The sequence below is a fragment of the Eubalaena glacialis genome, chromosome 14 (genome assembly GCF_028564815.1).
Source record: "Eubalaena glacialis isolate mEubGla1 chromosome 14, mEubGla1.1.hap2.+ XY, whole genome shotgun sequence".
NCBI classification, from domain to species: Eukaryota; Metazoa; Chordata; class Mammalia; order Artiodactyla; family Balaenidae; genus Eubalaena; species Eubalaena glacialis.
The window spans coordinates 61,378,567-61,406,494 of NC_083729.1; the positions used below are offsets into that span (position 1 = coordinate 61,378,567).

The 27,928-nt window shown below is 49.1% G+C and overlaps 2 protein-coding genes across 2 annotated transcripts; both read right to left on the minus strand.

Moving 5' to 3' along the window:
* Positions 1-3,474: 3,474 nt before the first annotated feature.
* Positions 3,475-14,140, minus strand: CLEC4F (C-type lectin domain family 4 member F). The gene is made up of 6 exons (XM_061210888.1): positions 14,077-14,140; positions 13,122-13,238; positions 9,749-10,867; positions 4,949-5,100; positions 3,925-4,043; positions 3,475-3,550 (listed from the first exon to the last, which is right to left on the minus strand). Exons 1-6 carry the CDS (start codon positions 14,135-14,137, stop codon positions 3,475-3,477), a joined length of 1,644 nt encoding a protein of 547 aa, XP_061066871.1. The 5' UTR covers positions 14,138-14,140.
* A 3,135-nt stretch (positions 14,141-17,275) lies between these two features.
* Positions 17,276-26,319, minus strand: CD207 (CD207 molecule). The gene is given in 9 exon segments (XM_061210889.1): positions 17,276-17,324; positions 22,113-22,262; positions 22,747-22,795; positions 22,798-22,861; positions 23,531-23,682; positions 24,282-24,488; positions 24,491-24,655; positions 26,033-26,149; positions 26,244-26,319. Coding segments are annotated over 9 exon segments (1,029 nt in total).
* Positions 26,320-27,928: the final 1,609 nt, after the last annotated feature.

Genomic DNA, 27,928 nt, shown 5'->3' on the forward strand with positions numbered 1-27,928 from the left:
ACACTCCCATTTACCACTGCAACAAAAAGAATAAAATACCTAGGAATAAACCTACCTAAGGAGACAAAAGACCTGCATGCACAAAACTATAAGACCCCGATGAAAGAAATTAAAGATGATACAAACAGTTGGAGAGATATACCATGTTCTTGGATTGGAAGAATCAACACTGTGAAAATGACTATACTACCCAAAGCAATCTACAGATTCAATGTAATCCCTATCAAACTACCACTGGCATTTTTCACAGAACTAGAACAAAAAATTTCACAATTTGTATGGAAACACAAAAGACTCTGAAGAGCCAAAGCAATCTTGAGAAAGAAAAACGGAGCTGGAGGAATCAGACTCCCTGACTTCAGACTATACTACAAAGCTACAGTAATCAAGACAGTATGGTACTGGCACAAAAACAGAAATATAGATCAATGGAACAGTATAGAAAGCCCAGAGATACACCCATGCACATATGGTCACCTTATCTTTGATAAAGGAGGCAAGAATATACAGTGGAGAAAAGACAGCCTCTTCAATAAGTGATGCTGGGAAAACTGGACAGCTACATGGAAAAGAATGAAATTAGAACACTCCCTAACACCATATGCAAAAATAAACTCAAAATGGATTAAAGACCTAAATGTAAGGCCAGACACTATAAAACTCCTAGAGGAAAACATAGGCAGAACACTCTATGACATAAATCACAGCAAGATCCTTTTTTGACCCACCTCCTAGAGAAATGGAAATAAAAACAAAAATAAACAAATGGGACCTAATGAAACTTAAAAGCTTTTGCACAGCAAAAGAAACCATAAACGAGATGAAAAAACAACCCTCAGAATGGGAGAAAATATTTGCAAATGAAGCAACGGACAAAGGATTAATCTCCAAAATATACAAACAGCTCATGCAGCTCAACATCAAAAACACAAACAACCCAATCAAAAAATGGGCAGAAGACCTAAATAGACATTTCTCCAGAGAAGATATACAGATTGCCAACAAACACATGAAAGGATGCTCAACATCACTAAACATTAGAGAAATGCAAATCAAAACTACAATGAGGTATCACCGCACACCAGTCAGAATAGCCATCATCAAAAAATCTACAAACAATAATTTCTGGAGAGGGTGTGGAGAAAAGGGTAGCCTCTTGCACTGTTGGTGGGAATGTAAATTGATACAGCCACTATGGAGAACAGTATGGAGGTTCCTTAAAAAACTAAAAATGAACTACCATACGACCCAGCAATTCCATTCCTGGGCGTATACCCTGAGAAAACCATAATTCAAAAAGAGTCATGTACCACAATGTTCACTGCAGCTCTATTTACAATAGCCAGGACATGGAAGCAACCTAAGTGTCCATCGACAGATGAATGGATAAAGAAGATGTGGCACATATATACAATGGAATATTACTCAGCCATAAAAAGAAACGAAATTGAGTTATTTGTAGTGAGGTGGATGGAACTAGAGTCTGTCATACAGAGTGAAGTAAGTCAGAAAGAGAAAAAAATGCCGTATGCTAACACATATATATGGAATCTAAAAAAAAAAAATGGTTCTGAAGAACCTAGGGGCAGGACAGGAATAAAGATGCAGACGTAGAGAATGGACTTGAGGACACGGGGAAGGCGAAGGGTAAGCTGGGACGAAGGAAGAGAGTGGCATGGACATATGTACACTACCAAATGTAAAATAGATAGCTAGTGGGAAGCAGCTGCATAGCACAGAGAGATCAGCTCAGTGCTTTGTGACCACCTAGAGGGGTGGGATAGGGAGGGTGGGAGGGAGACGCAAGAGGGAGGGGATACGGGGATATATGTATACGTATAGCTGATTCACTTTGTTATACAGCAGCAACTAACACAACAATGTAAAGCAATTATACTCCAATAAAGATGTTAAAAAAAAAAAAAAACAAAGAAGCCATAAAAGAAAAAGCCAAAGGAAAAGCCAAAAGAAAAAGCCAAAGGAAAAGCCAAAAGAAAAAAATGAATACAAACGGATTAGAGTCCAGTTCAGCCAAAGATATCATAAAAGAACAGATTTCTAATTCTGGTCATGATGGAGTCACTGGACCAGCCCTTCTGCTGTAAGCAACCAGAAAACTGGACAAAACACATGCAACTATTTTTTTCAGACATCGGATAACAGGTGGAGCAAAACCGGGATTTGACTGGATGAGCCCAAGACCCTCCCTGGATTTCTTCCTGGAGGATTTTTCCAAACCACAGTGCAGGGGAAAGGGTGCCACACAGGGCGCGGCAGTCTCACTAAGCTGAGGAGAGAAAGGTGGGAGTTTGGGGAGACTGAGCATTCCAGAATTTGGGAGCAGAGTGTAAAGCAGAGTAATGAAGAGAAAGAGCCCCAGAACTTTGCAGAGCATTCCCTGGGCAGGCCTAGGATGGGATTCCAGTATTTGAGGCAAAATAAAACTGGTCTAGAAATTGTCATTCTAAGTTGAGCTGGCAGAGTGCTGAGTCCCTGGAGGGTGAATGGGGACAAGAAGAGTCAGAGAAATGGCTCTGAGGGTTGACAGTCCGAAGACAAGATAAAGTCAGCAACCCGAGAGAAATGAGTTTTTGGAGCTATTTAAAGGGCTGGAAAAATCCAGCTCCAGCCCCATCTTCTACAAAGAAAGTGCAGAGAACACCTGGGGTGTCTATGACTTGCTGGGAATTTGTACCCCTACCAAGTCCCTGTAGTTTGTGTTAAACCTCTGCTGTTTTCAACAAACCAACTGGAAGTTCCTAGCTATAAAGCCCTTGAACAAGATATGCTTGTTTCAAGACAGAAGGGACCCTGAGGGAAGGAGAACCAAGGCAGGGAGAAGCGAGCCTGGCAGCTGTCGCAGAGACAAGTCCAAACTTTCGTTCATCCGAGTATTTATTGAGGACCTGCTGTCTGACAGGCCTGTGCTGGTTGCCAAGGGGGATACAGAGGCAAAACAAGGCTCTTGCCTTGAGGAGATATTGCTTGTGCTGGGTCGCATGAGGTAAACATGTTGGGAAGATTTTTTCAAAAGGACAGGGCAGGAGAAACAAAGGCCAAATGGAAGGCCCCAGAGAGCAAGTTGAGTTCAGAGGCTCCCAAGGCATCCTGGAGAAGGGGCTCAGCTCCACCTGCCCTCAGGCTACATCCGGCCCACGGGCTTCTTGCAGACCCAGTGGTAGAGGGCGGTACAGTACATGTCATTCCACTTCCGCTGCATGTGGACACAGTCTTCCGTAAGCCCATTACCGTGTCGCCAGTTGTCCGGCTGATTCTTGTCCCAAAACCTGGAAACAAGAGGGCTCTATTCTGCTAGATGAAAGAAGTGTCCCTTCGCCCTGCTGTGGCATAAGGAGCTGAAGTGACACAGGTCCCTAATACCCTGGTAGCCCCAGGATGGGGCCAGTGGTGCCCTCAGGATGGCTCTGCTGAGGTTGTCCTTAGTTACTGAGAATGGAGGGATGGGAAGGGTGTCTAAAGCTGCAAGTCCCCACCCCAGAATTCATATTCAGATACCTTCAGATGGGGGCAAAGCTCCTTGGGACCAGGCCTAAGTAGTAGGGTATAGGATAGGCAAAAACAAACAAAACACAACAAAACAGAAAGACCCACTCATAGGCTGCCTGCCAGCCCCGGGACCTGTCCTGTTCTGACGCCCCTATGGAGGGGTCCAGGCGAGGATCACAGCTATGCTGGTGTACACACACATGATACACACACCACACACATGATACACACACACACACGTCACCCACATAATCATCTATACACACACCTCATACACGCATCACACACACACATCATACACATATATCACACAGAACACCAACACTTCATGGACAGGGATACACACACAGGACAGAGTCTCTAGCCAAGACCTGCCCAAGACAGTGCCTGGGACGGCACCAGACAGGCTGGACTCACGCACTGCTCCTGGCACTATTAAATGGTGTGCCATCTGCCCAGCGCCAGAAGCCCTGCAAACCGCTGTCAGTGAGGCCAATCCAGTGGTAAGAGGCACTCGTGAACTGTATCAGGAATGCCTGTGGAGGAAAGGCAGGGTCGTGTGACCTTGTGTGAGGAGCTTGTTCGCCAGGCCACGTGGAAGAGGAATCCAAGCCACACCCTCCCTAGTCCCAGGGACATGAAGCCCACTTTTCAGGAGCTGGGCCCCCTCCCTATGCGTTCCATGGTTTTCCAGATCTAGGGCAGCAGCCAGGTCACCTCAGGGAAGTCCAGCTTCTCCCACGTTGACCTGATGAGGAGTGTGGCCTTACTGGGACAGAGACAGATCTGGTCACAGTTTTTTTAAGAAATGTGTTTTACAAAATAGCATGTCCTTTGACGGGCAGACAAGAACAGTCTCAGGAGAATCAGAAGGGTTGGACAGGTCTGTAAGTTAAATTTGACCAAACCTACAGTGGGCCCTTGTCAATAACCCTAGTAACTTCTGATAAGAACCTTCGGCATATGGGCCACTCTGGGGCTCTATGGCCTTTGGTGGTCCTCAAACTCATATGTGTGTCTGGCCTTCCCAAGAAGCCTGCATCTTCTGCTCATGGGCCTTCCATAGCCATTAGACGAACTGACATTAAAATCAAGATTGACAACTAGAGAGGAAGACTGAGAGGAAAATGAGGGAATGGGGAGGGAAGGTTGCACCCGACACATTACGGGCAGTCACTTGGTGCCACCGCCCTCTGCCCTTCCTCTCTGCTGACTCCTCTGGGTGTCTCCCTCATTCACTGAGGACATTGGGGTTTGCTGTCAGTGCTTGTACCTCCAGAGCAAGATGCTCATCACAATTCAATAAATATTTGCTCCCTGACTGACAGAGGAGACGTGAAGATCTCTGCCATGCCCACTCCAAGAGGGGGAAGGCCAAAGCACCAAAGTCCCTGATCCCAAATCAACCCCAGCAGCACCACCCCAAGCCCACAGCTCTGACCTGCTCCTCCTCAGAGGTCACCGAGGCCAGGTGGGCTCCCTGGGACACACAGAACTGCTCAGCCTCCTGCCAAGTCTTCTTGGCATGAGAAAAGTAATACAAGCTCCCACTGTAGGACTTCCAGCCTTGCAGGATCAGCTGGAGGAGTTGATCTGGAGCAAAGGTGGGGGAGGAGAGAGAACCAGGAGCTGGCTGTGGGTCCTGATCTGTCCAGGGACTGACCGCTGAGGGTCACAAGCCCTTGCCATGCTTGATGCCCAGTGCTACAGGGGCACGGTCTGGGAGGGTGCACTCCCAGCCCATTACCCAGCAGCAGCTCAGGACATCTGGCTCCATCACTCCGGGGATATTCAGACAGCTCTGCTACCCAGCAATACTCTTTCGAGGCTCCTGCTTCCTAGCTATACTACCCTCTTTCCCAACTCATTGCTATCACCTGACAGTTCTCTGCACCTCAATTCCTGCCATTTCCCTGGGAGAGTTCACAGCCAACCTGTAGCTTCCCTCATTTCCTTGACTTCATCTCCATCCACTTCAGCTGCCCACACCCAGGACCACACTTGGGACCTTTTCATCCCCTTGTCTGCCTGACCTCACAATTTCAGACTCTAATAGCTCATCCCGTGAGCACAAGCCCTGATTCGTTCAGCTGTTTCATCTCTCCCTGTCCTGACACTCTCTTCTTTAACATCGTCCTTATCACAGCTGCTTGAAATGGTGCCAAAATAGACTCACTTATTCATTCATCTATTCTTTTGTTCAACATTCCTCAACTTCTATGAATCAGGGACTGTTATAGAGAAATCAATAAGACATGATTCATGCCCTCAGGGAAATTACTGTCTAGCAAATGAGACAGATGTTCAAAAAGGTGTTGAAGATGCATTGATTGAAAACCATTGCATGTTAGAGGCACAAAAGAGGGTGTGGTCTATTTCACCTGGGCTGGAAGCGGGGCTCAGGAAGGACACCTTAGGTGAGAGGTCACTTGAGCTGAGTCTTAAAAGACTGAGGAAGAGTGTGCCAGATAGGCAGTGCCAAGGAGAGCATTCCAGGCAGGGGACAGAGTAGTTGCAAAAGCATGAAGGTGTGAAACAGCATGGCATAGCCTGATCTGTTCAAGTACTGGAATGGTCAGTGCACAAGGGATGGGAAATGAACATGGACAGGTTCACCAGCACAAAATCACACATCCCATGTGAGTTTGGAAGATTTTTCCTGTGAGCAGTGGGAAGCCCTGAAGGGTTTTAAGAAGGATCATGATATGCTTAGATTTGCACTGTAAAAATGTCAACCTGGTAATGGTGTGGATGCTCGACAGGAAGAAGGCAATCTTAATCAGGCCAGAGACACCAATTACAACACAATTGCAATGTCTGAATAATAAATGGTGAGTGTGTAAACCAGGGGTTTTCAAAGTGTGGTCCCAGGACCGGCAGCATCAGGACCTGGGAACCTGGTAGAAATGCCGATTCTCAGACTCACCCCAGACCAGCTGAATCCAAAATTGTTTTTTGACAGTCTGCGTTTTAACAAACTCTCCGGGTGGCTCTGATACACTCCAAAGTCTGAGAAACAGCGGTCTAAACCAAGGACTGGTAAACTACAGCCTACCAGCAACTCCTTTTTATAAATACAGTTTTACTGGAACACAGCCGTGCCCTTTAGTTTACAGACTGTCTTTGGCTGCTTTATCATTACAACAGCAGAGATGTTGCAACAGAGATTGTTCAGCCAAAAGCCCAAAATATCGACTGTTTGGCCCTTTAAGAAAAAGTTAAACTAATGGTTCTTAGCCCCGACTGCCCATTAGAACCACCTAGGGAGCTTTTTAAAAAACTCTGATGCCCAGGCTGCATCCCAGAACCACCCCTCTCCCCAGAGAAAAGTCAGAGTTCTGGAAGTTCGTTCCAGGCATCATTTTTTAGAAGCTCATTGGGTGATTCCAGTGTGTCCCCAAGGTGGAGAAGCATTGGTCCATACCAAAGAAGTAGCAAGATATAGGAGGGAGTTAAGAGGACAGCATAAGGGAGTCATTAAGAAGGGAAGACTTCCAGGCTTCTGACAGAGGGCAGCAGAGCAAAACAGTAGAGTTGGTCCTCAGTGCTGTCTGTCAAGCCCCTCATTTGTCAGCCCCATCTTTTCAGCAGATGCTCCAAATGGCCCCCTCCCTCACAGCTCCCTCCCTCTTCTCTCACCAGGGACCTCCTACTCTATAGAGACACCACTAAATATCCAGCTCCCTCAGTGTCATGTACCCACATCTGCAAACCTGGGTGAACATCTACTTCCACACCTCCTCCCCTCCCAGCCTCAGAGGTTCAAGTACTATCCCAACCCTTCAAGGCCAATCACTCAGTTGTGCATTTCATTCTCTCCTCTCTCTCTTTCTGTCTCCCCCCATCCAACACTGTCTATCTCCCCAACACCCCCCCCCATCTGTCCCTCTCTCCTTCAATCTCCTCCCTCTTTGCTGGTGCCTTTTTCTGACCCGCAGATCAAGCCTATCTTAATTTAGAAAAACCCTCTCAAGGAAGTTCACCAAAATATTAGCAGTGGGTTCTTATTGTAAAAATAGACATTTTTACAGAAATACAAGTTGTCATAGTCTCATCTTTCTATTTTTCAATATTTGCCACATTGTCTGTAATTAATATTTAAGTTTTGTGATATTAATATGAAAGATACAGGTTGTTTTTTAATCCCTCCTTCTACCCTTCCATCCCCTTCACCTTGGCCTCATCTCTCTCCTCTTCTCAGCTAAGGCCCCTGAATGACTTGGGCACCTGATCTCTCATTCACACCCCACTGACCATGGTCTGGCCTCCAGGCCACATACAACTCTCCACTGAAACTTTATTCCAGTGACTTACTAATTGCCTGAAGTTAGTGGTTGCTTATTGATTTTTTACCTGGCCTCTCTTAGATATTTGCCAGAACTAGCCACTCCCTTCTTGAAATGGTCTCCTTCCTTGGCTTCCCCAACTGCACATCTCCTAGTTCTCCTCCTGCCTCTGAGACTGCCTTCTCCAGTCTCCTTCAAAAACACCTCTTTCCCTTCTTGCCACCTAAAGGTTGACTTCCTGTTTCCACCCTCAGCCTCCTTCTCACGAAGCATTTTATCTCATGCAAACTGCCCACTCTCACTGCCACAACCAGAACCAGCATACCCAGGGCTCCTGCATCTCTGTGCGCAGCAGGGCCCCTCTCCTACACTCCAGACAGCCTGCAGATGACGGCCACTTGAATAACCCCAACGCATCTCAGATTCAGCATGTCCAAATCTCACTGCTTGTCTTCCTCTTTTATTCCCTGTCTCAGTCTGGAGACCCATCTAGCCAGCCTCCTTGAAGCCCTTCGATAGATCCTCATTTCCTGAAGGACAAAACCCCAGCTCAGGGACTTCCCTGGTGGTCCAGTGGCTAAGACTAAGTGGCTAAGACTCTGTACTCCCAATGTAGGGGGCCTGGGTTCAATCCCTGGTCAGGGAACTAGATCCCACATGCCGCAACTAAGAGTTCGCATGCCGCAACTAAAGAGCCCGCGTGCCACAACTAAGATCCAATGAAGCCAAATAAATAAAATTTTTTTTTAATTTAAAAATATATTTAAAAAAAAAAGAAACCCAAGCTCAGAGGCCTTCCATATCTAGCTGGTGTCTCTCCAGATCTGCCTCCCTTCCTCACATAGTGTTTTTCCAGCCACAGTCATCAACCCACTAATGGGTTGTATTGAGGTCGTAGGGTTTTTTGGAGAATAGATTATAAAATATTAAAGTGCATTCATGTGGTAAAAGTTTTGCTTTCTGAAATGTGTGTGTGTGTGTGTGACACATAATTATACTGGGTCACAATGTAAAATGAATTTCATGCTGTGGTTACATTCAAAACAGTTTGAAAGCCACCACTCTGACCCCTGCCTACTGTCTTTTCAGCCTGCACCTCATCAACCACCCACTTGGCCACAGTCCAGTCAGACAGAAGTGCCTGAAGTTTCTTGAACCTCATGGTTCACATCTCCATGCCTGTGACCTGCTGTTCCCTTATCGTATCTGCTTGGCGAGCACCTACCGGTCCTTCAGGACTCAGTTCAAGGGCCAAATTACCATCGAAGCATCTTTTGATCCTTTCTCCCCCAGAAGATTTCCTCCCCCTTTGGAAGATCCTTGTCTACACCAGAGGACATCAGCCCGGAGAAGATCCCTTCTTTTCCTTCTCTTTTGCTCCTCCCCAACCCCAGTTTTTAGACCTGCTCCCAACATAGCACCTCTTATGCCTTTTGTGCAAGGCTGCTCCACCCGCCTGCAAGCTTCAAGGGTAGGCATCACATCTTGTTCATCTTTATGCTCCTGACGCATCCTAGGGCCTCAACAAATTCTTGTCAGATGAATGCAAGAATGCTGGGTACTTAGTTAAATGCTTTATATGTGTTAACTCATTTGATCCTCACTGTGAAGCAGATACTAGTGTCTCCACTTTGCAGATGAGAAAAGTGAAGCTCAGAGAAGGTGAACAACTTGAGGAAAATCACAGCATCTGGGCTAGAAGGAAGTCGGAAGTAAGGCTGTCTGGCCCTGCTGGCACACTCTGTCCCTATTACACACCTCCACCAGATCTCATTTGTTTCCCAGATGTTTGTTTTGTCACTCTGGTCAGATGGTAAGCAGGGATTATGCCGCCTTTGGTGGGGTGCTGCCCCTCTCCAGCACCCACACTTCTTCCCAGGGGGGTGCATGTAGAAGTAAGCAAAAGGCTGAAGGGACAGGATGCTCTACCCTCCCCAGCCCCCCCTCCAACTTACTTTGGGTCCTCTGGAGCTGCTCCTGTGAAGCAGAGGTTGCGCGGAGGGTCTCCAGGCTACCCTGCTCCTCCTGGATTTTCGCAGTCAGTGCTTTGGTGTTCTCCAAATCCTCTTTCAACCTGTGGACCTCAGCTCTGGCCTCCTGCAGATTTCTCTCTAACATCCGGGTCTTGGAATTTAAGGCCGCAGCATCCTTCATTCCTTGTTTTAGGGTCTGTAGCTCTCGGCTGGCGTTTCTCAAAAGACCGTCTAACACCTGAATCTTGGAACTTAAGGCAATGGCGCTTTCTAGCTCTGTTTTTAATACTCGCATCTGAGCGTCTGTCTGCTCCAGGCGACCATTTACTGTTTGGGTCTGGGCAGTGACAGTTTCTAAATCTCTTTTTAACAGGCGAATCTCATCGCCAGCCCTTTCCAAATGACCTCTTAGTACCTGAATCTCAGCACTGGTGTTGCCTAAACTGCCTTTTATAAAAGTCTGGGTCTGGGAGTTTAAAGCATTTGTATTTTGCAGACTTCCCTTTAGCTTCTGCATCTCAGCAGTAGCACCTTCCAAACTACTTCTTAAAACTTTCTGCTGGGCCCTTAAATCATTGACACTATCCAGACTGCCTCTCAAACCATGGATCTGGGCATTAACATTCTTTAAACTACTGTTTGCCAATCGGACCTGAGCATTTGCCGTTTCTAACCCTGCCTTCAACACCTGGATCTCCGTATTTGCATTTTCTAAGCCTCTGCTTAACATATGGAGCTCAGTGCTAGTGTTTTCTAAACTGCTTTTTAAGAAACTCTGGATCTGGGAATGTGAAGCTTGTGTCTCTTCCAGATCTCCCTTTAGCTTCTGCATCTCAGAAGTGGTCCCCTCCAAGGAACTTCTTAACATCTGGGTCTGGAAACTCAAGGTGCTGGCATCCTTTAAGATGCCTTTTACCATCTGGAGGTCAGCACTGGCACTTTCCAGATGACCACCGAGCGTCTGGATCTGAGAACTGACATTGTCCACTCTGCACGTCAACATCTGGATCTCCACGCTCCAGGTGCTGGAATTCTCCACGTGCCCTTTAAACATCTGGATAGCCTCTTGCAGCTCTGCCCCCCTGCCAAAGTGGTAGGGATCTGGAGGGAGGAAATGGAGAAGGCAGCTAAGAGGCCCATTACATAGGGAAGCCATTCATTACATGGGCCAACGAGAGTGTTCTTAAGACTTCCAAAGGAAATGTCTATGGCACAACCCAGAGTTCTCCTCAAGCAGCCTGTAACCACCCAGACCCTGGGAATGGCCGCGTGAGAATGTAAACCCAAAAACGAAATAAAGGCCTACTTAACTATCCCATGTGAACTGGGGATCAGAAGGATTGAAATACTTGCCTACCGGATGCTTTTGCCATTGGAATTCAACTTGAAAATAACTGATTATATCATTGAGAGCTGTTGATGTTTAATTCCACTGAAATTTCACCACTAGATGGGTCATTATGGTAAAGAAAATAGGTATGAATAAAGCCCATGTTTAGTCCTACACTGTATTTGTACACTAAGCGTGAAGCCTCTTGATACACAATTTTTACTACCTAAAAAACATGTAGGCCACAAACATAGAAATTTTCTGATCACAAATCCATGGGGTGAAAAAAACAGAAACAAAATAAAACAGGTACCCGTGGAGGAAGCATTCTGCTCAATGCACAAGGCTATGGTGGAAGTCCTCCAGGTGACACTGAACCCTGAGCTGCAACAGCCTTTTAAAGGGCTGGCACCCCCAATGTTATGTAGGTCGAGGGTCCCTATAGAACCATTTGAGGATGTGGGAGACCTGAGGGAAAGGCTTTGGTCATTGGGGTCATTCAAGGAAACTCTGTAGCCCCTTCCATCTGCATGGCCTTTCCCACCAAACCCACCTGAAGCTGTCTCTGGTTCTTCTAGCACCCTCTGTGAACCTCACGAGCTAGGACGTAAGTTCAGACATTCATGGTGTGAGGCTCCCATTCCAGCCTCCTTTCAGGAATAGGGAGAAGAACCCAAGTAGGCAAGGACCCTTTCTGGAGGATTCCTGCCCTATTTCTAAAGCCCTGCCTAGGTAAGTGTGTGAGACCTCAGCCACTGTGCTGAGGTAAGACCAGGAGGGCCTTAGATCAATGGAACAGAATAGAGAATCCACACTTGTATGGACAATTGATTTCCAACAAAGATACAAAGGAGAAAGGATAATTGTTTCTACAATTATATACCCATATGCAAAAAGAAAAAATGAACTTCAAACCATACCTTGCATCATTATTCAAAAAATTAACTCAAAATTAATCATAGACCTAAACGTAAAACCCAAAAACTATAAAATTTCCAGAAGGAAACAGGAGAATATCTTTGTGACCTTGGTATAGGCAGATTTCCTAGATACAGACCAAAAGGACAATCCATAAAAGAAATAAAAAATGGATAAATTAGACTTTATCAAAACTTAAATCTTGTTAAGAGAATAAAAAGACAAGCCACAGACTAAAAGAAAATATTCGCAAATCACATGACTGATAAAGGTCAAAAAAAGGGTATGTACTATAAATCCTTTTATATAAAACTCTAGAAAAAGCCGAGTAATCTATATATTACAGCAAGCAGGTCAGTGGTTGCCTGGGAACAAAAGGAGGACAAGAGATGGAGGATGACAAAGGGTACAAGTGAACTTTGCGGGGAAGATGTTGAATATGTTCATTATCTTGATGGTGATGATGTCTCACGTGTTTATACATATGTCAAAACTTAGCCTGTACGCTTTAAATATGTATACTTTGTTATGTGCCAATTATACCTCAAAAAATCCATTAAAAAAAAACAAGATAATGCCTTTCTGTGAGGAGCGTGGCCCTGAGGGTATCAGGGGAGAAGCGTATCCTAAGGGTCTGGGCATCCAAGGTCCCCGCTCCCTCCCACCCACCCCCAACTGTGGCTACTTACAGTCGGGTGCCTTGCGGAACTGCCCAGTACTGTTGTCTTCCGGAAACTCTTGGAGGGAGGCGTATGCCTCCAGTGAAGGTCTTGGGTGCTGTAGAGCTGAGATACCCCATTCCCAGGTCAGCATAATCCCTCAGCACTGAGCCTGGAGGAACAGGCTGCCCCACCTCCACTCAGGGTTCCAGAGGGGATGGGGGAAGATGGCACCAACGACCCCTCAGAGCTCCCCTCATGGGCCTCATCTCTTGGGAGGCTCCCCTTGGACAGGCCTTGGTCAGGTCCCAGGAAAGCTCTGGTTTGGGCCTGGGACTAGAGGTGGAGTAACCCTCCTGGGAGTAGACGGGGTACATCTGGGGCTCTTTGGGACCTTGATGCAGGAAGGAGAGAGAGTCAGCCGAGTTCAGGTCACCTAGGAGCTTACCCACAACGAAGAGAGCCACAAGAGAGGAGACCACGGTCACGGCCACAACGGCCAGGGTGGCCTGCAAACGCCTCGACATCTTGGGGGCTGCAGGAGCCACTGCCCCGGGGTCCAGCCCTGCAGGGGAGAAGCCAAGGTCCCGGACGAGACTGTGCTGTGCGGGCGGACAGGCTCCGCCCCCTTGGGCTCCCTCTCCTGGCTGTCCGCTGGGGCTGAGAACACTTGCCACACTTACCGTGGGGAAGGGCAATGAGTGCTGGGAGGCGTGCACCAGGGCTCGTGGAGGCTGTGGTAGCAACATAAAGGCTAAGAGAAGACCACAGCCCGGAGCCTGGAAGGCGTGCACAGGGCACAGAATCTGGTGCAACCAAGGTGTCGTGTGAATGAAAGCAGAAAGCAGGGAGGACAGGAGACCCAGCAGGAACTCTGACCTCAGCGCCCCAGGGTCAGCCTTGCTCCATGGATCCCGACCGGAGTGAGACGCAGAGCCCTTGGGGGCTGACATGGCTCAGTCCTGGAGCCTCCCCGGCTGGGTCAGAAAGTCCCCCATGGGTGTCCTAAAAAGGGCTATGCCTGGGAGTCTGGGGGCTGAGTGTACAGGGAAACCCACTCGAAGGGGGAGAGACGGCAGCCCGGAGTCCCTGAGGCCTCATGGCACCAGCCCAGTGTGCAGAGATGGGGTTCAAAACCAGGTCCCCCTAAATTCAAAGTTCACTCTCTTTCTCTTGCCAGGTTGCCATCTCCAAGGAAAAGGGTCCGGGGAGATGTCACACGGAGACTGGGTGTGGGCCGCAGGCTCTCTGTCCTCACCCGACGCACCTTCTGCCCTGCCTGCTAATTCTGGAAGCTGAGCCAGCACTGAGCCTGCCAGGCAGGGGCTGAGGAAAATGGCGGAGGGCTGGGGCCCAGCAGGCCGGTCCCTGGTGAGGACGGGCTGGGGGCCCAGTTTTCTCACCTCGGGAGCACAGGGAGACGCTCTGGTTGCCTGTGCAGAAGCGGACCTCGTCACCCCTCATCTCTGTTTCCTTCGTCCTCCAGCGCTACTCCCTGCCCCGGGCTCCTCAAGGCCACGCTGCGGGCCAGCAGTGGTGGGAAGTGAAGCTGCGATACCCGGATTTATATGCTCCTGAGTCATTCCTAACCAGCTCTGCCTGCCTCCCTCCGCTGCTGACTTTGCAGAAGCGCCCCGTCTGGGCTCTTCCCCTCAATGCTCCCAGGCGCCAGTCTGCACCCCCATTCTCCCTCTCCCTCAGCACCAGCCTCCTCCCCTCAGGCCCATCCTCCCCCTCTCCGTGCTCCCTTGTAGCCCCAAACCCTAACCTCTGCCCCAATGTCACAGACACCTTTCACCGGCCACTTAGGAGGGGGTCAGGGGTTCCTTCTCAGCTTTGCAGAGAAAACATCCTTGTGACCCATGGCTGACTCTTAATCCCAGCCCCAGACGCTCTTAAATAACAGGAGGTCAGGTAAGGGAGGAGGCTGGGTCAGTGTAAGCAGGTGTTTGCAGGTCAAAGGAAGGGCTGAGGTGACTCTCTGCCCACTCAGGACCTCACACCTGGCATGACAAGAAAGGGATTATAGTGGAATAAAAAATATATTTGGTCTCAGTCCCGGTCCCTAGAACAGAGTTCCTAAAACCCTTGGAATTTTCTGAGCGACAGGAGTGTTTTTGTTATTCAAAACAAACCCTTTTCAACAACACTTGAGTTTATGCTAACAAGGGGACTGAGAATGACCCCTAGATAGCTTCTAGATGGGAGATAGTCTCAGAAAGACTAAACTCTCACCTCTCTTACTGGGTTATAAAAGCTCATAAACACCAAGAGAGATTCAAGGAGTTTTCAAGAAGTTTCCTGGCTGGTGAACACGCCCACATACTAGAAGGACATTGCACCCCACCTCCATGGGTGGGGGACAGAGGGTCCCGGGGGACAGAGGGTCCCGGGGGACAGAAGGTCCCATGCTCCCAGGCTCCTTCTGGACCTTGCCCTCTGTACTTCTTCATGTGGCTCTTCATTTGTATCCTTCATCATAAACTGTAATGGTAATTACAGTGTTTTCTTGAGTTCTGTGAGTCATTCTAGTGAATTATCGACCTGAGAGGGGTCATGGGGATCCCCAGATTTGCCGTCGGCTGGGCAGAAGTGTGGTTGCCTGGAGAGCCTGCTTGCACGTGGCATCTGAAGTTGGGGTGGTCTTGTGGGACTGAGCCCCTAACCTGTGGGGTCTGTGCTAACTCCAGGGGTGAGTGTCAGAATTGAATTGAATTGTAAGACACTCAGCTGATGTCAGAGAATCGGTTGCTTTCAGAAAACACCACACATCTAGTGTCAGAAGTGATGTCAGAAAACACCAAATAGGACCCAACGTAATCCAAGATCTCACCTCAAGCTGACTGCATCTGTGCTCCCCTCAGCTGATCAGGCTCAGGACTAACTCAGAAGAAACTGCGGGGTAAGGCAATGTGCTGCTTTACTATGAGACCTGTGACTCCCAGGAGGAACAAACACTGCGTCAGAGGGTTCCTGCTGCTTGTGGGCCGAGACCTAGGAGTGAGCCATCCCAGTGGAGCTGTGCAGCTCCAAGTCCCCACCCCCCATGGGGGTGACCAGCTGGACAGAATCAATAACCCCAATGGCTGGTCAAGGCAGCCCTCCTGAAGTCAGTTCTGAGGATGACGGTAGATTCTCGCTCCTCGGTTCCCCATCACTCCAGATGGTTACAATCTTATCGAAATGGATCACATTTTCTTTATCTCATGAAAATCTAATTATGTATTTGTCCCCTATCTCACCAGCGGCCCATTTACCAGACGTCAGTTACCTTGCAAGTGGCTTGTTCCATCCAAATTGTGTTGATTTTTCCCATTTTCACCTTCAGTCCCTACATCCTATTCCCACAGTGTTTTCCCAAATGCTGGAGTCAGCCTCCCATAGGACCCCGAGCACCGCCTGAGAAGCCCGCCGTCCGGCTTCCGTGGTGGAGTAGCCACACTGAACATGCCTCCCCCTGCGGCCAGGCCAGGAGAGCAGCTTAGGTCCAGCAGGAGCCTGTGTGATGGACGGCCACTGTCAACGCAGCCACAGCCAGCCGGGAACACAGCTCGTCGGCAGGGTGAGGAGGGGAGTGCCTGCCTACACCCAGCTCATGATGCCATGGCAGTGTGTGTGTGTGTATGTATGTGTGTGTATGTGTGTATGTGTATATGTGTATTGTGTGATATGTGCGTGTATGTGTATATTTGTATATGTGTATATTTGTGTATTGTGTATCCATATACTGCGTATATGGATACGTGTATGCGTGATTATGTGTATGTGTATATGTGTGTGATATATATGTGTATGCGTATATGTATGTGTGTATACGTGTGTGCATGAGTATATGTGTGCATGATATGTATGTGTGTTTATATGTGTATGTGTGTGTATATATGTGTGGTGTGTGTATATGTGTGTGTGTTTATATGTGTATGTATGTATGTATATATGTGTGGTATATGTATATGTGTATATGTGTATGTTTGTGTGTGTGTGTGTGTGTGTGTGTGTGTGTGTGTGGAGAATGCAGAGCCTCCATCCACAAGCCTGCTACCTCCTGGCCGTTGAAAGCTGAGCAGAGAGGAGAGGACACAGGAAAATGTGAAGTCCGTAACAGTGCTGCCTGAGACCCCAGGAGTGTCCAAGTGGGAGGGGAGCTGCCAGAGGTACCCCCCAAGAGGCCTGTAAGAGGCCCAGGGGGGCAGCAGAAAAGAAAGAGGCTGCCTTGGTTTCTGTTTCCCCACATACAGGAAGGGCCCACGTCAGCCCACTCAGGAGCTGTTTCCTCCTGGGCCTGAGAAGCTGAGAGAACCTCAAAAGCAGAACTTTGGAGAACCCTTGCTCAGCTAGAAGGGCGAGGTCTGGGCCAGGGAGGGGCACAGTCCTCCAGGCTTGATCAGCAGGGCTCCTCCTCTCACCCCCTTCCCTGTGCCCAGTCCCCTCCCCACTCCAGGCTCCCAGCTCTTATTTCTCCCACAAGAACGTAATCTGCCAGCAGGAAAGAAGCACCAGGTTTCTAAGCCTTGCCGAGAGGTTTCTCTGTCCTCTGGCCAGAAAAAATCAAATGGACATCTTATACATTAACACTAAGAACCACTCATTGGTCAGGACCTCTCACAGGTTGGTTGTCTCTGTCTCTGCTGAATGGTACAGGGCCGTCCTCCTAGAGATGCAGACCCTTAGCTTCAGACACCCCAGAAGTTTTTGATCATCCATATCAACCCCTGACAACACAGGGTGATCAGCTGGGAGTGGCTGATCCCGCAGTTTTGATGGAAGGAAGAGACCCACGGCTGCAAGCAGAGCCCTGGGCAGCTGTGAACTAACAGTCTCCCTCCTTCAGGCATCTCTCCTGGGATTAGTCTTGAGAACCATCCTGCCCTCATACTCAGTCTTCTGGCAGGGGTGAGGCTGAGCCCATACCCAATTCCCAGGATTAAGCCTATGGCTCGATCAACATAACCCATCTCCCTGACCTCCATTACTGCTTCAGGGCTGAGCATGCGACCCAATGCTGGGTTTTTGTTGAAACTGTTGGAAAGGGGAAATTCTTTCCTCTGAAGTTACAGAGCTGTGAGGTTCTAAGCTTGGAGCTACCCAGATCACAATTAGGGAGGGTCTGCCTGGCATCAATGCCAAAGCAGAGGCAGCCAAGGGCAAGGCTGGAGAGAGATAGCTTTGTGGCATGATGTGAGAAAGAGAAAAAAAGAAGGAAGGAAGGAAGGAAGGAAGGGAAGAAGGGAGGGAAGGGGAGGAGAGGGGAAGGGGAGGAGAGGGGAGGGGAGGGGAGGAGAAGGGAGGGAAAGGAGGAAGGAAGGAAAGATGGAAGAAAGGGAGAAAGAGGGAGGAACGGAGGGAGGAAAGAAGGAAGATAGATAGATAGATAGATACATGGATACTTAGATACATAGACAAATAAAACATAAAACAGAAAAATAAAATATTATAGCATGTACCTGTTCACAAGAGCTAGGATCAGTCAATCAGTAAGAGTGGGTCAAATATTTTTTCTCCTCTTCTTTGTATTCAAATACAAAAATATAGATTTTTCAAGAGCATTTCATTGCAGCATTCAGAGAAGGCATGTCAATCACTGTTAGCGTGCAGAGTCAGAAAAAAAATAATAATACTATAGTAAAATAAATACACAAGTTGGATGAGCTAAAATTCTTACCCATCCTTGGCTCCCAGCTTTCCAGCTTATAATGGAAACAATCCTGGAATTTCATTAGAAATATTATCGTGTCCATGACCTGAGGAGTTAAGTACTTATGATGCCCACCCCTCACCTGAGACAAGGACTAAAGCTCTGTCAATGCTGGACTTCTTGGGTAAGGACCCATTGCCAGCAGAAGGGCAGGTACCCATGTAGTGAGCTCACTGGAGAAGTAAGCCCTGCCTGCGGGGGTAAGTGAGCCAAGGTCACAAGGCAAGGCAAAGCAGCAGCCGTCCCAGTTTCCTGAAGGGAGGAGGGCCTGGCAATGCTACGCTGGTTGGTTACAGCATGGGGCACAGACTCCAAATAAAAATACATCCTCACTGACCCAGGCTCCTTCAGTTTGGAGAAAAAGCAATGGGCAGGGTCATGGGGGCAGGTCGTATCGCAGGATACACGTGCACAGGACCCAGGAGTGTCAGGAGGGCTGGGCTGCATCTAAGGTGGTTCCAGGAACCTCAGCAGCCAGGCTCTTGGGCCTTCACTCTGCTGCCCTCCCCTCTGTGTCTCGCCTATTCCCTCCTCCGCACCATTCTCTTTTCTCTGCCAGATATATTCCTCGTGTGCTTTGCTTCTCTGCCTCACAGCTTCTGCGTATTCTTAGTTTCCGCAGGTGCCCCATGGTGGCCCCTCCAGCATTTCTCTAACTCAGGGCCCTTCCAACTCAACTTCTCTCTGTTAATGGCCTCAATCCCTGGGTATTTCCAAGTTCAAATTCTTTCCCAGAGAAGTGGTCAGAGAGTCCCATTCATCCCTTCACATCAGAACCAACCAGAGATTCCTGGCCAGCCTTGTTCTTATCGCTTCCTATTTACCCCAGTGGTGAGTGTCTTAGTCAATTCAGGCTGCTATAGCAAAAACATCACAGACTAAGAGGCTTACACAAGAGAAATTTCTTTCTCACAGTTCTGGAGGCTGGGAAATCCAAGATCAGGATGCTGGCAGACTCAGTTCCTGGTGAGGGCTCTGTTCCTGGTTTGCAGATGGCTGTCTTCTCATTGTAAACTCACAGGATGGAGAGCAGACAGAGAGAGGCAAGCTCTCATGTCTCTTCTTTTAAAAAAAAAAAAAATTTAGTTATTTACTTTGGCTGCACCGGGTCTTAGTTGTGGCCCGTGGGATCTTTGTTGTGGCATGCAGGATCTAGTTCCCCAACCAGGGATGGAACCTAGGCCCTCTGCATTGGGAGCATGGAGTCTTACCCACTGGACCACCAGGGAAGTCCCTCATGTCTCTTCTTATAAGGGCACTAATCCCATCATGAGGGCTCCACCCTGGTGACTTAATTACCTCCTACAGGCCCCATCTCCTAATACCATCCCAGTGGGGGTTAGGGTTTTAACATATGAATTGTGAGGGGATGCATTCAGTCAGTGAGGGAGGCATCTCCTGCCCCAAATAGTACAAGATGGCCAAACAAATGACATCTGACACTGGGCAGATAATACTCACGGCAGTTTACTAGTCACATACAGTCACAGCCCGGAGGAGGGCACTGCATACCATGCAGGGCCACATGGGGGCTACACCCAGGAGCAGAGGGAACCAGCAAGAGCCGTGAGAGGCCGGCTTTGCAGCAACAAGAGGATAGTGTGTCCCTAGTTCCAGGATGTGATTGGCTTGTTTGAACAGTTTGTGGACTGACGGGTTAGCGGAACCCAGTAGGTTGAAAACTGGGTGGAGTGCAGCTGGTCCAGTTAAGGGGAACTGGCCAGGTGGGGGGACATATCTGGTGAGAGCTGGGGGACTCAAAGTTAGGCTTTTGAGGCCCTGTAAGCCTCAGAAAATATCATGGCAATAAGTGAAATTTTAGGCCTTACAATGCAAGCCTCTGAATCCGCTGCCCTGGTGACAAGTGCCCACCTCAGGGAAGAAGCTGGAGCGTGGGGCAGGGTCACGTGCTACTCAGCGTGGCAGCCCAGATGTGGTGACTAACACGCCAGGCGTGACAGCAAGATGGAGAGCAGTGTCATGTTTGGACACACAATGGGATAGTTCCATAGAGGCAGCCCTGAGCCCACAACTTGTATTTCATTTCTACATCAGCTTGTGCTATGAGCACATAGCCGACACTGGGAAGAAATAACATTCTCCCGTAACTTGCTACTTCGAATTATGAAGAGTAGGAACAACCAAGTATTTCTTAGAGAAGACACAGATGTCTTCCATGCCCACACAGCCCACCCCTGTGAACTTGCCCGTCTTCACTTCCCTGACGCCCCTGCCCCCTCAGACCTCAGATGTCCCTGGAGCTGGCCTACAAATGCTCCCTCGTGGACGCCATCGCTGACTGCCCATCCCTCGTCCATCGCCGTATTTTAAAAACCTCAATTGCCCCATGTTCCTTCAAGTTTCCTCCTAATGCCCCTGACCTTAACCCCGACCCCTTTGCACCCAGAACACCACGCTGCTGGTCACAGCCACTGAAGGAAAACGTCCTCTCCCCAGGACCCTAAAGAGGACACCTAACTAGGACCCCAAGGAGGGAGGGCCGCTCTGCTGAGCCCACCCTGCACTCACACCGTACCCTTTCTGCTTCCTGTCTGCTCCTCTCCTGTCTGGTGCCGGCCTGGATTCCTGCCTCGGCCCCTGGATGGGGGATTTGGACCCGATGTCTGTGATCATGGTCTCTGTGAAGAGTGGGAAATCTGACGTGTCTCCCCATCGGGAGCAAAGCCAGAGAACAAAAGATGGTCCATGAACATCTGGGAGGAAAGACCACCAAGAGGGTCGTGACACTGCAGACACTGCAGTCCTAGCTCTGCTGCATTTCAATAAAAGCCAGAGATAAGTACTGCTCATATTTTATGGCATTTCTGAGGCTGGAACTTTCCTACTCTCTGTTATTTTGAACCCCCAACTGTTTCCTGAGGACACCCAAGAACTTCACGTCCAGCAGAGCAGATGTTCTTCCCCGCACATTCACCTGTACCCCCAGGAAGAAAACAACAAGAGACTAGCCTTTTCCCAGGCAGAAGCTCAGAGGTGCCCTCTTCACTGAAGGCCCCTTCCCCTGCGCTCTGGGGAGAGAGGAGATGCAGAAGAAAGAGGAGGGGAGGCAGAAGGGCTCGGCAGACAGACTGGGTCCCGGGGTTTAGCGAGTGAGGGGGAGGGAGAAGCGCATGGACGCTGGTCCAGCTCTAAGGAGACACATTCCCATGTCAGCCCCAGATCTGAACCAGTCAAGCCCATCCCAGGGAGGAAGGGTCTCAAATCTCAGAGGATGTGGATGAAGGGGGCCATGGGTACATGGCATGAACAGGGTCACCAAGAGCAGAGCTCTTTCCACTGAGAACACAGCCACCTCAGCAGGCAACTGGGAATTCTGGGGAATCAACCAGAAAAGCCCTGAGTCTCAGTCTCCAGACAATTGCTTGGGTGGTCAAAGCAACTTTCACACAGTGAAGCTGAGGCTTCTCTGAAGGGATGGGACGCCCCAGGGTGCTGCCCCAGATTGCAGGTTCTGATTCACCTCACTGGGTGAATTAGTGAACTTCTAATCCTCTCCACCCTCAGCTCCCATTTCAACCCAAGATCTCCTTTCCATTTCAGCTGCCTCTGTGGGGTCAGAGAATTCCTAGCCAAGGCAGGTGGACTCCCGGCTGCCTTCAGGACAATTTCGAAGCAGGAAAAATTAAGGTTCAAAATCACCCTGGAGTATGAAGGAGAGAGCTGCATTTCCTTGAATTCAACAAGCATTGGAGTTTAAAGTTTGAGCTTGGGGGCCAGTCCTGCCATGGTTCTGATGGGATGTAGGCTCGTTTACAGATAAAAAGAAATTCATTGGCACAGGAGGCATCATTCCATGACTGCAGTGAGGACATCTTTATATCGGCACAGTGTTCATTGTTCCCAGTGTTGCTGGGCTCACCTGGAATCCAGAACCTATCAAAGGAAAAAAATAAAGAAAAACATATTTCCAATGAATAACTGAGAGATTTCAACCCCAGCTTTGGTTCCGGGTGATAGCATCTCAAGTTTTTCCATGCCTGAGAGGAAGGGGACCAGTGATCTGTCAACCTCTGAGCCTGCAATCACCCTGTAAGTTAGGGCCACACCAGCCCACAACTCTCAAGGCCCTACAGGAACCCACAGTGCAGAGACCTAGACTTAGAACGAGGTCCCTGCCAAGTCTGGGTGGACGGCCATGCTGCCAAACCCCAGAGGGTACCAAGAGGCCATGAATTTGTCCCCAGTTCCACAGCCAATTAGTGGCAGAGGTCAGCTAGATCTCTGTTCAATGCTCCTGCCGCCCGAGGATGGGGAAGAATCACAAACCCTGTTGTCGGTAGGAACTATCACTCCACTCTTCATGCCCTGACCCTGGCCCAAGAAAGTCAGCCTGGGAAGGAGGGTTCTCGGGGCTTACTTTGCACTCTGGACCTCGTTGAACAGCGAGTCATCCACCCAGTACCAGACCCCTCACTCCCTGCTTTGCTCAGGCCGATCCAGTAGAGAAGTCTGCCTGCAGTCCTGTAGAGAAACTCCCGCAGAGAGACAGAATGAGCAGAGGTGCTGCCACGACTCCGAATTGGAGCATCTGTCCCTCTGGGTGTTCTTCACCCATCCTCAGCGACAGCCTCTGAACCCACAGACACAGGGTTAGGACTCTAGACTCTGACTCCAGAGCCCATGATCTTACCTGCTCTGCTAGCCCACCTCCAGATGAAAGGAGCTTGTTCAATATTCTGCCTCACCAGGTAGGGAACTTCTTGGGTTAGACAGTGTCATTAACACTATTCACAAATATTTCTATTTTCTGGGCACATGGAAAGATTGTACTACCCTGCCCTCTTTGAAGCTACAAATACTGCATCATTTGTTTGGCCAATGAAATGTGAGCTGAAGTGATGTCCGTTGCTTCCAGCAGACGCTTTAAGAGCCAACACACAATGTGCCATGTTCCCTTTTCTCACCTCAGCAATTGTGGAAACATATGTTGAGATGAAATCTCCTTTGACCTAAGCCCTGAGTAACCACAGTGAGCAGAACCCCTTGCTGGCCCTCATTGGACATGCAGTGTACAAGTGAGAAGTAACTCTGAAGAATTACTGATATTTGGGGATTTTTGTCACCGCAGCATAATCTTGCCCATCCTGCCTGATACAGCTACCAATACACCCCCTTCCTAGAGCCCACAGGACAGCACTCACCTGTTCACTCTCTGAGGTCACTGAGGTCAGGTGTGAATCCCTGGACAAGCAGAACTGCTGGGCACTGTACCACGTCCTTGCGATTTGAGAAAAGTAACAGAAGTTCCCCCTGAAGTACTTCCAGCCTTGAGAAACCATCTGTAGGATGTCATCTGGAGAACAAGAGTGAAATATGTACTCTGGTGTTCCTGTTTTCTCTGGTGCTGGCTAGGTGGGGATACTTGAGTGGGATCTCAGAGACAGAGTGAATGGGGCTGGGCTCTGGGGTCTTTGGGTCCTTGTGTAGGAGCTTGGGGACATTCCCTCAGATCCTGAAAGTCTGACTGAGATTGGTAGAGTCTCTGGGCTCAGAGAGGGGAGAGTGAGAGAGGCTGAATCAAGAACCTGTCTCTCTTGTGGGGAGGAGTAATTTTCCATTGGCCATCACAAGTGTCTGAGCCCCTGGGCTCTAGGTAGAGACTAATGGAAAATGGCTGGCTTTGGATCAGGACAAAGAGACTCCCTAATGCCTTCATATTCTATGCCTTGGTGTGGGAACCCTGGCTGGTCCCTAGTGCCTTCTCTCCTGAACAGCCCCTAAGCCCTCCCCAAACCCAGTGCTGAGCCCTCTCTTCTTAACTTTCCAGCCATGGCTGCACTGCTCCTCTCCCCCTTCCCTCCACACACACCAGCCCAGTGGTGTCATGCCTAAGACTGGCAAGGTCCCACGGGCCACTGGTCAACTTGCAACGTTCTTTTCTGAGTCACTTACTTTGCTGTTGGAACAACTGGCTGATATTCTCCAAACCTCTCTGGAGTCCCCGGACCTTTGCGTTTAAAGCATTGGCTTTATCTAAATCTCTTTTTAGCTCCGGGATTTGGGCATTGAACTTATCGACTTCTTCCCAACTACTTGTTAGCATCTGCAGCCGTGCATTGGCTTCCTTCACGCTGGTTTCCAACCTCCGGATCTGAGAACCACATGATCCAGGCTGGCATTCACCATCTGGACCTGAATGCCAACTGCCGCCATGCCACCTCTATTCCTCTTTATTTCAGAACTCAGGGTGCTGATGTTGTCCACACGACATTTCAGCAACTGGGCATTGGTCTTGACATCTGATATTGTGCCCATAAACCAGGGATCTGGATTTGAGAAAGTCAAGAGGTCAGCCAAGGGGATCCCCAGGGACTGGAGTGGGGGTGTTGCCAGGGTAATAAAAGGAAGGGGAGGGAAGGGATGGGCTCAAGCTTCCCAAGGACCCAACCCAAGGAGCAGTTGCCTCCCCTCCACTCATTCATAATGTATTCATTCAACAAACATGTGATGGGCACCTTCCATGCACCAGGAACTCTGGCAGAGGCAGATCATGCAAAGATCGACAAAACACGGGCTCTCTGTTAGAGGCTTTCACAGGTAAGCAGAAGAGGGGGTTAGAATCCAGTTCTAAATTTTCTTTGCATGTTCACAGCGCATTTGGTAAAGGGATGCCTTCAAACACCCCTTTGTCATACTTCCCACGTCCTTCTGGGCCGCACGGCTTATGACTGCCCATAAGCCCCTCGCGGCTATGGAAGGGAGAGCCTATGAAGACTTCTAATCTGGAGGTGATCTCTTCTCCAGAGAATACAAAAAGGGAGAATTACGAAACCATTTCTTCTCTTCCCTTGTCCCACCCCCCGTCACACTCTGTTCAGGCCACAGGCTTAGGTGCCATAGAGGAAACCAGAAGTAAGTCAAGTGGGCTCAAAGCAGAGGAGACTCTGCTCAGAGCCTCCAAGTCCAAGACCAAATATGTCCCGAGGCCTTGTAGGGAGAGTGCAGATGTTCCCTCCACCTGCTTTCTGGAGACCTAATGAGAGGAAGAAGCAGCAGAAGCCATGAGGCTTGGCAAAGCCAGAAGAGGGAGAAAGATACATCACACATCCAATGAAGAAGTAGGAAGTCTCCCTTGACATGACATTTGTGGGAGCAGGAGAGTGAAGAGAAGGGGTCCTGTGGCGGGGGGGGGACAGTGATCCCTAACACTGACCCTAACCCTAACCCTAACCCTAACCCTAACCCTAACCTGTTGGCCAGGTTCTCCATCTAGTCAGTTGGGGCTGAGGATACAGTTGGGACACCATCCCTTGTGGGGTCAGGAAACATCATGCTCACTGTTGGGGGCTACCCACAAGGCTCTGAATCAAAGGGACACGAAACTCAGAGAGGAAGGAGGAAATGACACAGGATGAAGATGGGCGAACATTTCTTGGGGACAAAAGAGCGTGTCCTAGAGCACAGGCACGCTGATCCCTGCCAGGAAAATCTCCCCGGAATTGGAAAGGAAGGGCCAGCAGCTGATCTTACTGGGGACGGCGGGGGTGTGAAGGTGGGAGGAGACTCTCTGACTGCGCGTGGAAAGAGGGGAAACAAGACAAATGAAAAAGCCAGAGGCAGGAGCGACCAGCAGAGAGCGGGGGAGAGAGGGAGCCGACTGGCCGTGGGGAAGGCTGGAGCCCAGATGGAAGCTGAGGACTTACAGAGAATGGCCTGCAGCAGGACGGAGGCGGCCAGGACCAGCGTCAGGAAGATGACTGCAGCCCGGATTGTGAGAAGACTCCCCAGAACCAGAGATGGACGCGTCTTGGGAGGAGGCTCTGCAGGAAGAAGAGGAGACCATTCGTTGGACCAGCAAATTGCGGGTTTGGGCACAGAGCCCTGAGCAGACTCTGAGCTGTGGCTGGTGCTTACCTCGGGGCCAGAGGGAGGTATTCTGTTTATCCACAGTGACGTGCACATCGGCGACCTCACTCTCGGTAGTCTTCATTCTGCACCGTACCCCTCGTGGCACAGGTGCTCCCGGCCAGCTCTCTCCCCAAAGTCCTTTTATCTAGAGGAAAAGGGAAGTGACCCCCAGAAGTCATTGTGTTATCCCAAAGTTCCCCATTCCTGGCTTAAGCACCTAGGCTCCAGCTCGGTCCTCTCCTCAAGGGCCTGAGCGTTCAGGAAGAGGCCATTTGTCATCTTCTCCGGGGGTCTATTACATGGGCACTTTAACTACCTTGTCCTCAGGCTAAGCTTTTTCTCTTATAAGACGGCTCTCATCCATCTTCCATCCTGCCATCCATTCACCCCACAGATACATATTGAATGCCTTCTAGATACCAGGAACTGTGCTAGGACTGAGCTGAATAACTGACAGTCCTTGTACTCAAAGGGCTCACCATCTGGTAAGAAAGACAGACCTGAGCAAATAAATTACAGTACAGGGTGATAAGCATAACAATAGAAGAATATGCACAGTTCAAGGGAAGTACATAGACTGGAGTAATTTTAAGAAGTTCCAGGTAGAAGGATTAGCATATTGGAAAGTATGGAGTGCCTGGCGAATTATAAGTAGTTTGGCACTGTTGGAGTATAGAGTATCAATATATGACCTGAGCAGGGAGGGCTTGGGTTAAGGAGGCACCTGGGGTCAGATCATAAAGATCCTTTTGGGTCGTGTTAAAGAGCTTGAACTCTGGCTTATAGGTGATGTGGAGCCAGTGAAGGACTTTAAGCAGGAGAGAGACAAGGACAGGAACACTGAAGAAAAATCAGTCTGATCGTGGTTAGGAGCAGAGATCAGGGTGTGGGGAGTCTGGAAGCAGGGAGACCAGTAAGGAGACCACTGCAATAAAATATTCTACTTCTGTTTAGGGCATCTTAGATGATATAGTATCCCTCTATAAAATGGGGCTTGGAGATTCAAACTGTAACTGTAAGATTTGGTTTCTCCTCTGTGCTTCCTGCATTTGTGAGGGTCTCAGACGATGTGGGGAGGCTCAGCAATATCAGACCAGGAGCTGTTCTTTCATTCATGGGAGATGCTCAGGGCAGAGGGGAGCTGATCTGGGGCTCCATGAGGGACTAAGTTTTCTCCTGGGAAGCTTCTCACACTTTGAAGAAGTCTGCCAAATCTGAGAAACCTGGTATATGACAGATTCTAAACAAATATTTCTTGGAAGGTAGGAAAGAGAGGAGGGAAGAGAAGAAGAGAGAGAGGAAAGGAGAAAAAGAAGGAAGTCAGTCCAGATAGTTGGATGGATGAATGGATAGATGGATGGAAGATGGATGGATGGAAAATGGATGGATGGATGGATGGATGGATGGGTGGATGGATGGAAGATGGATGAATGGATGAAAGAGAAATGAATGGACTAGTTGATGGCTGATCATGACTCAACTCTGAGATTCCAGCCTGTGGACTGGAATCTGTCTTCTAGAAGCTACTGCATCTTTCTATGGCCTCCAGCAGTTCTCATTCATTCCCATAGTAAAGGCATGAGGCAAGTGTGGTTTTAAACCTTACCCAAAAGTGCATAACAACTCTGGCCACAGGACTAGAAAGCTGACTGGCTTCGCTGACTCTGAGCCAGTGGAGCTGGATGACACGT

What these genes read in the sequence shown, in the direction of transcription:
- CLEC4F (XM_061210888.1), bottom strand. Translation starts at nt 14,137, where the DNA reads ATGAGGGGTGACGAGGTCCGCTTCTGCACAGGCAACCAGAGCGTCTCC. An exon ending in CGTCTCCCTGTGCTCCCGAG is followed by an intron (nt 13,239 to 14,076) that starts GTGAGAAAACTG and finishes TCTCCCCTGCAG; the next exon opens with GGCTGGACCCCGGGGCAGTG. An exon ending in TGACCTCTGAGGAGGAGCAG is followed by an intron (nt 4,044 to 4,948) that starts GTCAGAGCTGTG and finishes TTTCCTCCACAG; the next exon opens with GCATTCCTGATACAGTTCAC.